The sequence below is a fragment of the Vigna angularis genome, chromosome 4 (assembly GCF_016808095.1).
Source record: "Vigna angularis cultivar LongXiaoDou No.4 chromosome 4, ASM1680809v1, whole genome shotgun sequence".
In the NCBI taxonomy this organism is placed as follows: domain Eukaryota; kingdom Viridiplantae; phylum Streptophyta; class Magnoliopsida; order Fabales; family Fabaceae; genus Vigna; species Vigna angularis.
The window spans coordinates 263,304-276,424 of record NC_068973.1 but is presented as its reverse complement, the minus strand read 5'-3'; the positions used below and the strand labels follow the sequence as shown (position 1 = coordinate 276,424).

General features: G+C 34.9%; 2 protein-coding genes and 1 long non-coding RNA gene across 4 annotated transcripts; 2 read left to right on the top strand and 1 right to left on the bottom strand.

Annotated features, from left to right (window-relative positions):
• Positions 1 to 1,711: 1,711 nt before the first annotated feature.
• LOC108322265 (RING-H2 finger protein ATL60) lies at positions 1,712 to 3,572 on the top strand. The gene has a single exon (XM_017554291.2). The coding sequence runs from the start codon at positions 2,456 to 2,458 to the stop codon at positions 3,314 to 3,316; it is 861 nt and encodes a 286-aa protein (XP_017409780.1). The 5' UTR covers positions 1,712 to 2,455; the 3' UTR covers positions 3,317 to 3,572.
• Positions 3,573 to 4,858: 1,286 nt separating this feature from the next.
• LOC128196122 (uncharacterized) lies at positions 4,859 to 5,959 on the top strand. The gene is made up of 2 exons (XR_008248271.1): positions 4,859 to 5,738; positions 5,823 to 5,959. It is a non-coding gene; the product is annotated as an uncharacterized LOC128196122 (long non-coding RNA).
• Positions 5,960 to 6,127: 168 nt separating this feature from the next.
• LOC108322327 (pumilio homolog 23) lies at positions 6,128 to 12,050 on the bottom strand. Of its 2 annotated transcripts, none has more exons than XM_017554386.2 (11): positions 11,821 to 12,050; positions 11,526 to 11,735; positions 11,078 to 11,441; positions 10,485 to 10,784; positions 9,842 to 10,009; positions 9,215 to 9,358; positions 8,889 to 9,008; positions 8,480 to 8,665; positions 7,647 to 7,795; positions 6,927 to 7,109; positions 6,128 to 6,789 (listed from the first exon to the last, which is right to left on the bottom strand). In XM_017554386.2, exons 2-11 carry the CDS (start codon positions 11,720 to 11,722, stop codon positions 6,345 to 6,347), a joined length of 2,256 nt encoding a protein of 751 aa, XP_017409875.1. In that variant the 5' UTR covers positions 11,723 to 11,735; positions 11,821 to 12,050; the 3' UTR covers positions 6,128 to 6,344. The 2 variants fall into 2 exon arrangements, with proteins under 2 accessions (XP_017409875.1, XP_017409874.1); XM_017554385.2 differs by having other exon boundaries at positions 11,526 to 11,729; positions 11,821 to 12,036.
• Positions 12,051 to 13,121: the final 1,071 nt, after the last annotated feature.

Here is a 13,121-nt window from a genome sequence, read left to right as displayed (position 1 = left end):
CATATTGATTGCATGATGTTAGTTTCATTTGGTGAGTTGGAGGAGACTAAAGAAAGAAGGAAGAGTGCCTGATAAATTATATAGATATGATGTTAAAAGTAAAACAATTAGGTGAAAATAAAATATATTTAATAGGAGTCCAAATTTTTCCCAAAGATGAAATTGAAAATTAAAATTAAAATGTTAATTAAAGCAAATTTGAATGAGATGTTGATTTTTGTTTTCTGATTTCTGACACCAATAAAGCTGATTAGAATCGGCCAGTAGCACTAAGACAAAGGAACATACTATTGAAAGCCGGCATGGATGCATTGCAGGCGGTGGTGTCTGAGTGGCTATCAATAAAATGAAGGAAGGTTGCTTGATCAAGAGTGAAGAGAAGAGCAGAGAAGAGACAAGATGATCAGCACCCTGGTCTTCATACTCACTGTTACAGCCTTTGCACTTGTTCTTAAAATCCGAAGCAATAGCAGAAATTATGGTGATGAAAGGAAGAAGAGGGAAGGAGATTGTTGTGCAGTGTGTCTGGGCCAAATCTCCGATGGAGGGAAGATACGGACCTTGCCGGGATGCCACCACCGTTTTCACCTTCATTGTATTGCTCCATGGTTCCACAACCATTCTACCTGCCCTCTCTGCAGAAACAATATCACTCTCCACGACAACCATCACACCCACCCCCAACTTTTTAGAAACTCTCTCCTTCGTTTCTTCCGCAGTTTCTCTGATATATTCATTGTTCTTCTTTACATACTGCTTCCTCCAGCTACCAATCGTGAGTGTTTCCCCTTGCTTCATTAAGGCTGTCTCTCTGTCCACCACTTTTACAATATTTCACACTTTCCATCAATGATATGTAATTTCTAATATATGCAGATCAGATCCATACTGCTATATGTAATTTCTAATATATGTATGTGATTTAGATTTATTCCTCACATATACTATTTAGTTATTTAAAGATTTGTATTAAAAAGGAAACATTTGAGCATACTTGTTTTTGAAACTACATGTTAACCTCTGAAGTTGTATGATTGAGATTCAATGAATTGAAGAAATACTGAAAAGTGATGTGATGGTGGGAGGTTCAGTGAATACATGGCCACATTGGGGGAGTGCATGCTTAATGGTTAGAGTGTCGGCGACCGTATCAACAAGACGTCTTTGTTCATTTCCACTAGCAGCTGGATTTGGATCCACCAACTGCAAGAAAAAGTACGGTTTTCTTTCGTGGACAAGCTTTTTCAGTCAATTTCTAATCTTCTAACAAGCAACTACCTTCACTTGTTTAGAACCAGGATTCCAGTCATTTACCATCGAATTTGGCATCACAATATCTGCAAAACTATTCCATCAAGTCATGTCATACTCATGCACAGCAATGGCCTATTCCCCTGTCAATAAAAACTAAATCAAGCTATTTCACCTTAATAAAAACAAATGGCTTTATGACATAATCATGTAACATTTAGACACTTACAAATGCAAAGGTTTTGTTACATAAATACTTGTCGTTGTAATTTCGAACAGAAAAGATTTATTATTGTCAATTTTATGGTTAAGAGAGAATATGAGGACATCCGAAAACTGAAAGAAGTACAAGTTGCGTTAATTTCTTGAAAAAACTATTACTCTTCGGCTCCACTTTGGAGTATTTTTTCCTTCATATTTTGTTTTTAAAAGATATTTCAGAAAGAAAGAAAAAAAGTATTTATACTAATTATTGGGTATGGTAGAACAAAAATCAAAATTTATTTTTTTTGCCGTGGCATGACAACAGCGACAGCGTCACACATAATTTTGAGATGCCCTACCCTGGAACAGCAATTCACTAGAAATTTCTGATGCTGCAGTACATGGGAAGCTAGTTGGAAATTTTATTTTATAATTTTATTATATAATAAAAGGAGCGTATTTTTTAGTAGTTTACATCTCGTTTTCTAAGATAATTGTTGGTTGAATTGAATTATGTGAATGGAGCGTGTTTGAGTTAAATCATCGGAATGGTCAAAAGTTAAAAGGTTAGTTGCTGGAGTTGAGTGGTACAGATACAGAGGCTGCGGCTGATGTTTCGGTTTTAAACAGGATGTACGAATAAGAAGAGAGAGAGAGATGGCAGAGACGTGGAGGGAAAGGAAACCAATCCAAACTAAACCATCTTCAATATTTAATCTTGAATCTTCTTCTTGTTCAATACTGATTAAGATTATCTTCATTTTTATGTGAATGTGTGGGTCAACCCCAAGTTCAACATAGACCATTCAACGCCGTGGTCGTCAAAGGTTGTTTTCATTTTGAAGTCCATTGTGGAGGTTCTTCTCTCCAACCTCATTTCTTCGCAATCTCATTCCCATGAATCTATTTTAACTCCGACCCTTCTCACTCTCGTTCACCGTTCCAAACCCTTTCAAATTTCTTTTCTTCCGTGCTTTGAGAAGAGAGAAGAGAGAGCATTATGAGTGAGCAAACTGACACTCTGGGTGAATCCCCAGCCGTTGCGTTAATCGGAAAGATAATGATAATCGTTATAATAATCTTCTTCTTCCTTGTTGTAATTGCTCTCGGCTTTCATCTCTTCACAAGAAACTTCTGGTGGCGCGAGCCTGCTCCCCAATCACGGCGCCGCCGCCGGTTTGTGTTTTCCTCCGGTCAAGAGGGTGGTCTTCGTAGGGGACTGGATCCCTCCGTTCTGAACTCCATACCCGTGTTGGTATTCCAAGCCCATGACTTAAAGGAGGGTTTGGAATGTGCGGTTTGCCTCTCGGAGGTGGTGGAAGGAGAAAAGGCCAGGCTTTTGCCTAAGTGCAATCATGGATTTCACGTTGATTGTATTGACATGTGGTTCCAATCCCATTCTACCTGCCCTCTTTGCAGGAACTCTGTTGCTGTACAATCCGATGAAAATAACAGTGCACAGAACTCAGAATCAGAGTCTCCGACTTTTCCCACTAACGTCTTGGTTTGGGGGGATCACAACCAAATAACTTCAACTGGTGGTGGTTCTTTGGAGGAAGGTGCTTCTCAGCCACCTTGCCCCTCCTCATCCTCTTCCGCTGCTACTTGCAATGATGATGATAGTAACAACAGTAATAGACATCGCGGAACCTTGGTTATTGACATACCAAGTGATATCACTTCGACTTCTTTGTCGCCTTCTGCAAGCAGGTTTGCTGAAGATGACTTGAAATCGCCAATGACGGGAAGACTGAGATCATTGAAGAGGCTTTTGAGCAGAGACAGAAAAAATCCTTGGAGTCCTACTTCTCTAGATGTAGAACAAGCAGCTAATTCAGGGGGAGGGACACAGCTGAGTTAGGAATTATTTGAGTTCTATTCATTATTTTTTTATTTTTCTTTAATGTGCATATTATTCAGCTTCGAGGTAGGAAGTTGTGAGTGAATTTTCTGTTCTTGTTCTTGAGAGAGAGGTCAGAGCTCTCGTAGATATGGTAGCTGTTATCAATACGTGTGCATATAATGGCTGAGGAGAGCAATTGTTTGAAGTGTCTTTGTTGTATATAGTGTAGGTTTCGACTTCTAGCAATACAATAGAATGACCCTCTTCCTTTTATTGGAGATTATTTTCTTCAATATGATGTGAAGTGGAAGGGATACAACATAGGATTGATTTGTCTCACCAATACTAGCAAGCACAAATTTGAAATATGGTAATTGCATTGGAAATCTTCTGTAATTCAGAGCTTTTGTTCTGCTGAATCTTGCTGATACTAAACAGTACACACTGTAACTAGATTAGCAACAAATATGAATAAAGCTGGTGTTCTTGTGTCAAACTTTTTAAACTGTCAGTGTGCATGGCTGTTGATTGTATGAACTGGTAGATTTTTTTTTTTAGTAAAGAAGAAGGGTGGTTAATCTTAAAAAAGAGAACGGTAGATAAGACTTTCTTACATTACTGATGATGTCATTGGTTATGTGGCCATCATGTGCTGACTGAAAAATCTTTTGCAGAATATTCATTCTAGTTTACTTTGAAAAATATGGACTCAAGGGCGCATGTAGTCTAATACTTTCTGAATTAATTTTAATTCATGAAAAAAAAAATCTTCTAGAAGAAGTTAGAAGTAAGCTGTTCTCTGTATATGTTACATCTTTGAAATTTTGATCTGAAAATGAACAGAGCATGGAGAAGATGTAAAGGACAAAATATGTGCACCGTTTAATAATGTATTATTATAATTACAATAGCAGTAGACTGAAAATGACGAAACATAAGCGATTGTGGTATAACAATGATAATTGGATTTGAATTTATGAGTTGCTGTAAGTTTTGAAAGTTTTTGACAACTAGTCAAATCTAATGGCTTGAAGGTTGAACCATTCCACCATCATGCTATCACATTACTTTTCCATCTTTCTCCTCCTTTTTAACTTTCTCAAATTGTATCGGAATATTCTAGCATCTTTATGAAAAAAATATTCAAATTGGATTATTGGATCTCAGTTATTTTGTTCAGGCGTAAAAAAAAACTTTCTCAACGGAATGTATAAAAACAATCAAGGCATATTATTTAGATATTTCTATTTTCTACATAAATAACAAAAAGTACAAAATACACTAGAAAATTGAAATATCTAAATAAGTAGCATCAAAAAGATTTTCAAAAAGAAATTATTATAGAAAATAAATGAATCTCGTATCCGATGCCCTACCATCAACTACCACGAAATATTATCGTTTTATTAATGAGTAGGCTTCACGAACTTGTGTCTTCACTGTATAAATAATTTTCAAGTGATTGGGATAATACAAAACAGTTTGATTGGATCAATTATGATTGATAACCCGTTAAACTAATAATATCTCAGTATTAACTTTATAAAATGGTGCAACCAGTTACCCACGTGAGCATCATTGAAATTAAAAAATAATCTGAGTATGAGTAAAATATTATTTGAAGAATGAAGCAGCACTGCTACGGTGTGACTGCTGTCCTCATGGCCAAGCTGGAAAGCTCTTTGAAACAGTCAATAAAGTTTGGGGAGTGATTGAGTGAGACTGATAAATATACAGAACACAACCCAACACAACAACAAATGTATTATTTCTTCTTTTCTATTGTTGCCTTTCATTCAAATAAGCGAAAAGCAGGAGCCGTTTTGGTTTTGCTGATTTCTCAGGTTATTGTCTAATTATTATTCAGTATCTATCAAAAATATCATCTCCAAGAAAGTTCAAACTCAAAGATATAGTACAATCACGTGGCTTATCACATGACCTCTCTGAAATTTCTGTCTTCATTTTCACCAAATCCAAAGTCCGGACAAGGCCGGATGCAGCAGCAGTCAAAAGGCAAGCACATGATCCCACATGTACCCAAAATGGCATCGGATCCCAATATCCTTTGCATTTCTGACATTAATAAAAAATGAATCGAGACTCATATAATTCACATATCACTCACATAGCATAGTATCTTAGCTTTACTTCACTCACTATGCTTCCAGTATCGCTACCATAAGAACCAAGATTCTCCTTCCACTACCATGAAGAGTTGGTCCCCAGCACTCGCTGCTCTTGCTCTCACACTGTCACTGCTATTATTAACCTGGTCAACCAGAGCCGGAGCTGAGGTTTTCCCAACACTACAAGTGCACTCTTGGCCGTCAAGCAAGACTTCATCTTATCGTCACGCTCATAGGAAGAATCTTTCTAAGCAGTTCGCTTCCAGTTTCCGAAGGATACCTCCAAGCAAATCGAATCCGACACAAAACAAGTAACTCTTAGTATTTACAGTTTCTAGCCTTTCCATTATACGTAGCTACCCCGTGACTGACAAGAAAAAACATTTCTTTCGCAGGTTCAATCCTCCAACATATGGTTGACAGAACAATCTTATTTCTTTAGTTTTGTTTCAACTGCGACAAAAATAACTGTTTGTGTATACTCGTATCTTACTTTCAAATTGCCAAGTCCCAATGTTTGTATGTATTGCAATTTACATTGAATTTTACAGTTTTGCTAACCAAGGTTGTTGAGTTCTGATACACCCAATATCTAAAATTTTCGTATTCTAGAAACGAGGAATGATGTCCAGGTTTGTACCGCAAACATATAAAGTCCAGCAAATATCGGTATATTGGGTGAGGGGCGTCAAGCAAATCATTGGAGGAAAAAAAAATTATTTTGCAGTAACTACCTTTGTTAATTCAATTTTCCAGTGACATTCTATGTGAAATAGTAAAATGATACAAAATTACTAGCAAAGAAAAAATCATACAAATCTTCAAGCATTAAATCTTGGGGACCCTGCTGACCTGCTTAACACCATCATTCTCTTTAAAATAACTTCGTCTTTGAGAGGAAAAAATTGTCTTTAACTCTACGCATTCGATGCCTTCACTTTCTTTAGAGAAGCCTCGGAAAGATCGCCATCTCTTCGTCGTTTCTTCAATATCTTCCCGCTTGCTGCAGTAGCAGCAGTATCAAACCCACTTTCAACCTTTTCCTTTTTAGACCTCTTTTTCCTATTAGACTCATCATCATCTCCACTGATGTAAGCATTTCTCTTACTTTTGAGTTTTTCTTTTTTTGGGTTTTTATTTTGGAAGCTCAAAAAAGGTGCACCAGAACCTAGAGATTGGTCAATTTCTTTCCTCATTTCCTTTACAGTGTTTGGATTAGATTTGTTATTCGAGGTATCTCTAAGAAAGGAATCGTTTTTCATCAACTTTGTATCATTCGAACCAAACATAGAGCAAAAATCTTTGTAAGTAGATTCTTTGGATGCTTGTTTTGACCTCCAATGATCAGGATTCGCAGCAAATCTGTTGTAATAAAGCAGGTATCAATCGTGAAGGTTAACCTTCAATAAACTTATAAAATCGAGAAGTTAAAAAATACGCTCTCAATTGAAAGTAATAATCTGAAAATTCTATAATTAACTAAATAGCCACCAACATACCCGTCAATATCTAGTTTCCTTAATAGATACGAGCCCTGCTTTGTCTTGGAAAGATCACTTCGCACAGCTAACACCTCAGACACTATAGTCTCTCTTAGGGACAGATTACTGACCGTGAAGCACTTATCAATGGTAAAAGCACCAGATGAGTTGAGTGCGACCTCCCCAAAATGTCCTTGCAGTCTACAAAATAAGTTATAAGTTATGAAAGACAAAAAAGGGAAAATATAAAGACAATAAAGTAGCAATTTTCAAATCCATTAAACACAGATTATTAATAATTTCAACATGAAGTACGTAAAAAAAAAATTAAAGGTAAATTGGACTGGGGAAAATACATACCCCCTCCAAAACTTAGGCTTTGGGAACTAGAGTCACTAAGTTACAATTTTGGAATTTAAAACAACCTCAATTTAAAATTATCTCAATAGATATTTCAATCCATTTAGTGTTAGTCAAAAGAAAGTATTATATAAATCATCCTAAACCACAAAAGGTAAATCTCTAACTATTAATAAAATAAAATATACTCCCGCAAAATAATTTCTCTCATCTCATTAGCTTGAACAGAGATCCCATTAATTATGTGAAAAAAAATTGGAGTTTAACAAAGAAATAGAAAACATAATCTAAAAATCTTGTTTATGTCATTAAGCCCTGCAGCAGAAATAAGAAATTCCTAGAGAAAATAAATGGTAGATGAATAGCTGAAAGATATACTTGGTTATCAATCTGCGCTTCAGTTTCCCAGAAGCTCCTGAACTTAGAAAAGCCTCAATAACATGTGATCCTCTTGAATCTCCCACTGCTTCAAGAACATGAGTTGCCTCCATGGAAGTTATACTTCTGATATAAGGTTGTATATATTCCTATGAAAATATAAGGTGGGATAATGGAATTGAGCATATCAATAACCTATTTAATGTAAACACCATATAAAACTAGCAGGCTCAAATAAAATAACAATGATTAACAATGAACAATTTATGGCATAGTGCTTCCATGAACTCCAACAGTAATTCTCTGTTTGGTACAAAGGAAAGAAAGTGAGAAGAAAACTAAAATTTGAATTTAGAAAATAGAAGGAAAGAAAAGTTTGAACTTTTGACTGTAGAGGTCAACTTTCCTCTCCTTTTATGTTTCCTCTCCAACCAAACAACAGAAAAATGCATCAGTATTCATGTTTTCTCTCATCTAGCCCTCCCTGTTTTCTTTCTTCTCATTCGATCATCAACAATACTATAAAAAGTTCACCATACTATCATATGTCAGACTGCTCATCACTATCTCAAAAAATACAGCAGAAAAAAACAAAATGACTCTAAACAAGGAGATCTTTAATATCTTAGAATCAAAGAAGGCACAACAACACTTAAATTCATCATGATTTTCATTATTTATGATAAGGGATGAAAATATTTCTGTAGGAACAACAAATGGCAGATCTGTTCTTAATTTTAAAGGATTTCAACAAAATGCTTCCTCTCATAGCTTTGGCTAACAAAACCAGAAAGAAAGTAGCTAAGACATCAATTTTCAAGTAAATCACTTACACTTCTAAACCGGAATACTGTCTGTAAGATCAGAGAACCCATGACATTCATTCTAGCACCACTTTGCCAGCTCCAGTTGGACTTATCGTCATATGTGAAACAACTGTCAAGAAACATGAGTCGTGGAACAATCCCTTTCGGAGAATCATCCACTGGGCATACCACTTCAGCAAGGACTTCACAGCACTGCCCCAAAGTTAAAAAATAGGTCATTAAAGTTTTCGCAAGGACAAAAAACAAAAACAAGATAAAAATAACTTCTGAAATGCAAGTAACCCCATTTACTTTTCAATTTTGAAGAAATCATTGTAGACATGAAGTTAGGTTTTAGAAGCAATAAATTAAGAATCTCGAATACACAAGAACATACAGATCTGCATATTGTAGACAATGCAACCAAAGTGCAAACCTTGTGTTCGTTAACATGAAGCCTTTCACTGGCAGCAACAAGTGAAGCAACAACTCCTGACCTTCCCATTTTGAAAAGATCCTCCAAATTTGGCCCAAGTTCTTCCCAAATCAACTCCATCTACCAAACAATAAAAAGTCACAACAAACACGGGAAAAAATTTGCAAAGAGAAAATTATAACACAAATAAAAGAAAATGCATGAGACAAAGGCCATACATGCAAAATTCTGCAACCAATCTTAAAGAAGATAAAATTAATTGGTCACCCTTAAAAATGTAGAAAATGTTCAGTATTGTAAAGCAGAAAGGCAAGTGGGCACAATACCAGATCTTGATTCCTTGCATAAGAAATTAATGCTTGGACAACAAAGTTTCCATGTTGGTGAGAAGATAACTCAAACAAGTAATTCCTGAATACTTTAGTGAATAATTCATTGAACAAGGCCTCAGGAGATACTTCCAAAACGACCTGAAAAAGATTTACAAAGTTTTATTGCCCCAGAATCTGTGGAAAAAAAAATTCACAATGTCTCCATAAAAAAAAGTTGCTGCCTTCATAAAAAAATGCACAGGCATAAAATGGTTAAGTATACAATGCCACATGAAAATATGTCCTATGAGGCTGTTTAAACTATCACAAAACAACTCACATGCATAACATGCCCAATGTTCACTGTCAGTAAAGAGATAAATTATTTAGGGACTGATTAAAGTTGTTGAGATTGTACCTGTGGAAAGGTTACCCTGATGGTAGGTATATAATCTTTGTTTGCTTATATACTAAAATTCACATTTACTATGGAAAGTACGAAAGGAAAATGAGACTTTTTTATAAACATCTTTAAAAGAACTAGCTAATGTAGTTTCTGTTGAACTTCTGTTCGTATTTTTCAAAAGCTAATGCACTACTGTAGCTAATTATATAGTTTTCTTTCATCTATATGATACTCACCTCCATTAGATGGCTAAATTTAGATTCTTTTAATAAATTCTTGAGATCTGCTACTACTTTAGCGTCTATAAAATTGCCCTCTGCATTATTCTTATCCTTGCAGCCAAGAAGGAAAGGAATCACATGTAACATCTCTTCATCATCGCCTGCCAAGACCCTCAGCATTGTCTGCCATTAATTAAAGAAACCCCATTGAGATGAGAGGAATAAAATATAGAAGCAAAAAGTACAATTAACCATAAGCACATAATGGCATCACAGAAAATGTTTATACCCAAGAGGTAATCTAATAAAGTTAAGAATGAATTTAATAATCTCTGTAGAGTATGATAAAGTTCTAAAGAAAGCGGATCCTAAGAAATTGCTGAGACGAAGGCTATATCTCGCAAAACCTCCATCGTAATATCAACTCACTATGGAATGAAATTACAAGACTCTAGAGGCTAAGACAATATAAAAAACCTACACATGCCCTCGGCATCAACCAAAGCAAGAAAATTAAATTTGACTTTATAGAGAACCTCATTGAATAACAATAGATGGCCCATAATCTAATAGTAAATACTAAAGGCCAAGCATGAAGGAATACAAGTATTCATTTAATGCAGACTATATAGGAAAGAGAGGGAGATGGAAATGATACCTGGAAAACCAAACTACTGAATTGGTCAACTTGTAGTGTCTTAATACATTTCTTAGCATGCTTTAACATATCGGAGACAAGTACTTTCAGTAAATTTGGAAATCCAGGCTGAAAATTTGTTGCATCGTCTTTCTTTGAAAACTCCTTTGAATTCAACCGCTCAGCTAATAGGGTAGTCGATTTTGATAAATAGTATCCAGACTTATCTAATGGTACTCCTCTACAAAGGCAGAGAAGAGTCCGAAGCACATGAGAACCATAGCAGTTACACATTACATCAACAGAATTTGCTGCAATCACCTGCCAAATGACATGTATACGTATGAGAAATCACATTTAAAGCAGAAGAACATCCTTCCTGGCCATGTCTTCCTCTTCCCTTCCCACAATTAACATTTTATTTCTCTGACTATATCTAGACACTGCCTGACTAGATTAATTTTTTTGCCAACATCAACTACCTTTGCTGGTAAAACTCATGCTTACATGCATAGTTTGAAAACATTAAAGCAGAAATAAAGTTGAGGACCAGTTAGTGGCAAGCAATATAAACATTGATTTACAGAATTCAACTAGTATGAAATGCATTCCACCTTGCATATGATGGTTAAAGCCTCCTCAACCAGAGGGCGAGCCTCATCGTCTTCGAGATGAACGGCTAAAGACTTGATGGCGGTCTCAGCAACATGAGAACCGGATCTATCCATTGCAATATAGGGGAAGTCGTTAGCAGAAGAGTGAAGGAAATCACAAAGGTGGTCAACATCACAACCCTGGAGAATGGTCTCCAAAGTGTGGCTGACAATATAATCGGTTGCTATTTCGAATTCTTTCCCCTTGGTTTCTTGGAGCGCATTAGCACATATAAGTGAACGTTCCTCCAATTCTACCCCCTCGGTTTCAAAAAGATTAGCAATTTCTGAGAAGTATTGGGTAGTTTCAGGGTCAAGTTGCTTCCTACAAAACATAACGTAAATTGAAAAAAAAAATTGAATTAGTTGAAGGGATGAGAAAGAACTGAGAAGAATAGTTATTGGGTACCTAACACGGGATCCTTGAGGCGGGGAAGTGAAGGTGTTGGAGTTTGTGTTTGAGTGTTTGGGATTGGAATCAGATTCATGAGCGGCTCCCCCTTTCTTATGCTTTCTCCTCTTACTTTTGGCTTGCTTGAGGGATTCATGATCGTGGTCGCCCATTGAGCTCCTTGACACCAATGCTTTTGAACCAACAGATACCATAAGCACCCTGTCACTGTAACTGTTAGTGTTAAAATTGAATCAAATAACCATTATTGTAAACTACAGAGGGAGAGAGGGAGACAGAGAGAGAGCATTACGTTGAGGTTGAGGTTGAGGTTGAGGTTGTGGTTGTGGTTGTGGTTGGGCGCACGGCGCTGCTGCTGCTTCCGCTTCTTCTTCTCTCGGTGGCGCGCGACGGAGAGTATGAAATCAAGTACGAAGAAGCATCACTCACACAATTTGAAACGCACCGTTTAAACCCTTTACCCAAACCTAGTACTACTGTCGTCTCTTCGACGCCAAACCTTTTTCGCCCCTTTTTACGAAGCCTTTTATTTTACTTCTTAAATTAAACCACAGACAAAATGTTGTTAGTTTTAATTTTAAAATTTTCTCATTCAAATAATCATAGTTTACGAAAATATCTAGGTATCAAATTACTAAAATGTTTGGAAGTGATAAAGGTGATTAAATTTAAAAGATTTTATATAATATTTGAGACTTAAACAACATAATCTTTGTAAAAAATAATTTCCAGTAAAATATTAAAGAGAAAAAATGTTTAAAACGGTTTATGGTGTGGTTATTTGCATTTGAAAGTTAGTAACCTTTTTTTCTTTGGGTAAATTGAGACAATTTCAGGATATAAATATCCTAAGAACCAAAAACTACTTAAGATATCGTCAATATCACATTATTATCTATCTATTATAATATAATATAAGAAAAAAATATTAGAAAAATTACTTTTTTTATCCGTATTTATTCTTTTGGCTTCCACATGTTTTCAAAGACGTCATATATGTTTTTATTCATAAATTATTTAAAGTGTTAATTGTTTTATAATATAAATTATATTTTAAATGTTTTGTTATTATTTGAAATAAATTTTATCGAATAGAATATTTATTTGATGAAATAAAATAACATTTAATTTTATTTTATGGTGAAAAAAAATACATGTAGAATATGGACAAAAAAAATTATAAGTTTTTAGTATCATCATTTGATTTTTTTTATTACTTGTCTATAAAAAGGTAATTTATGTTTCTACTCATTATTCATATTTAGACTATTTTTTAATAATTATTTAATACGAGTCTATTAATATTTATTATATATGAGTTTTTTTTTTAATTATTAAACGATTCTTGTAATACATTACATTTTAAACAAGTTTGCACATACATTAATTAAATAACTATATTTATATATTAACTAAACGAGTCTAAGAACAAATATTATACGAGTATATATATATATATATATATATATATATATATATATATATATATATATATATATATATATATATATACTAATTAGACAAGTATAACGGTATACATAAATAAGTTTGTTTATATACAAATTAGACGAGTCTATTAATATATTTTATATA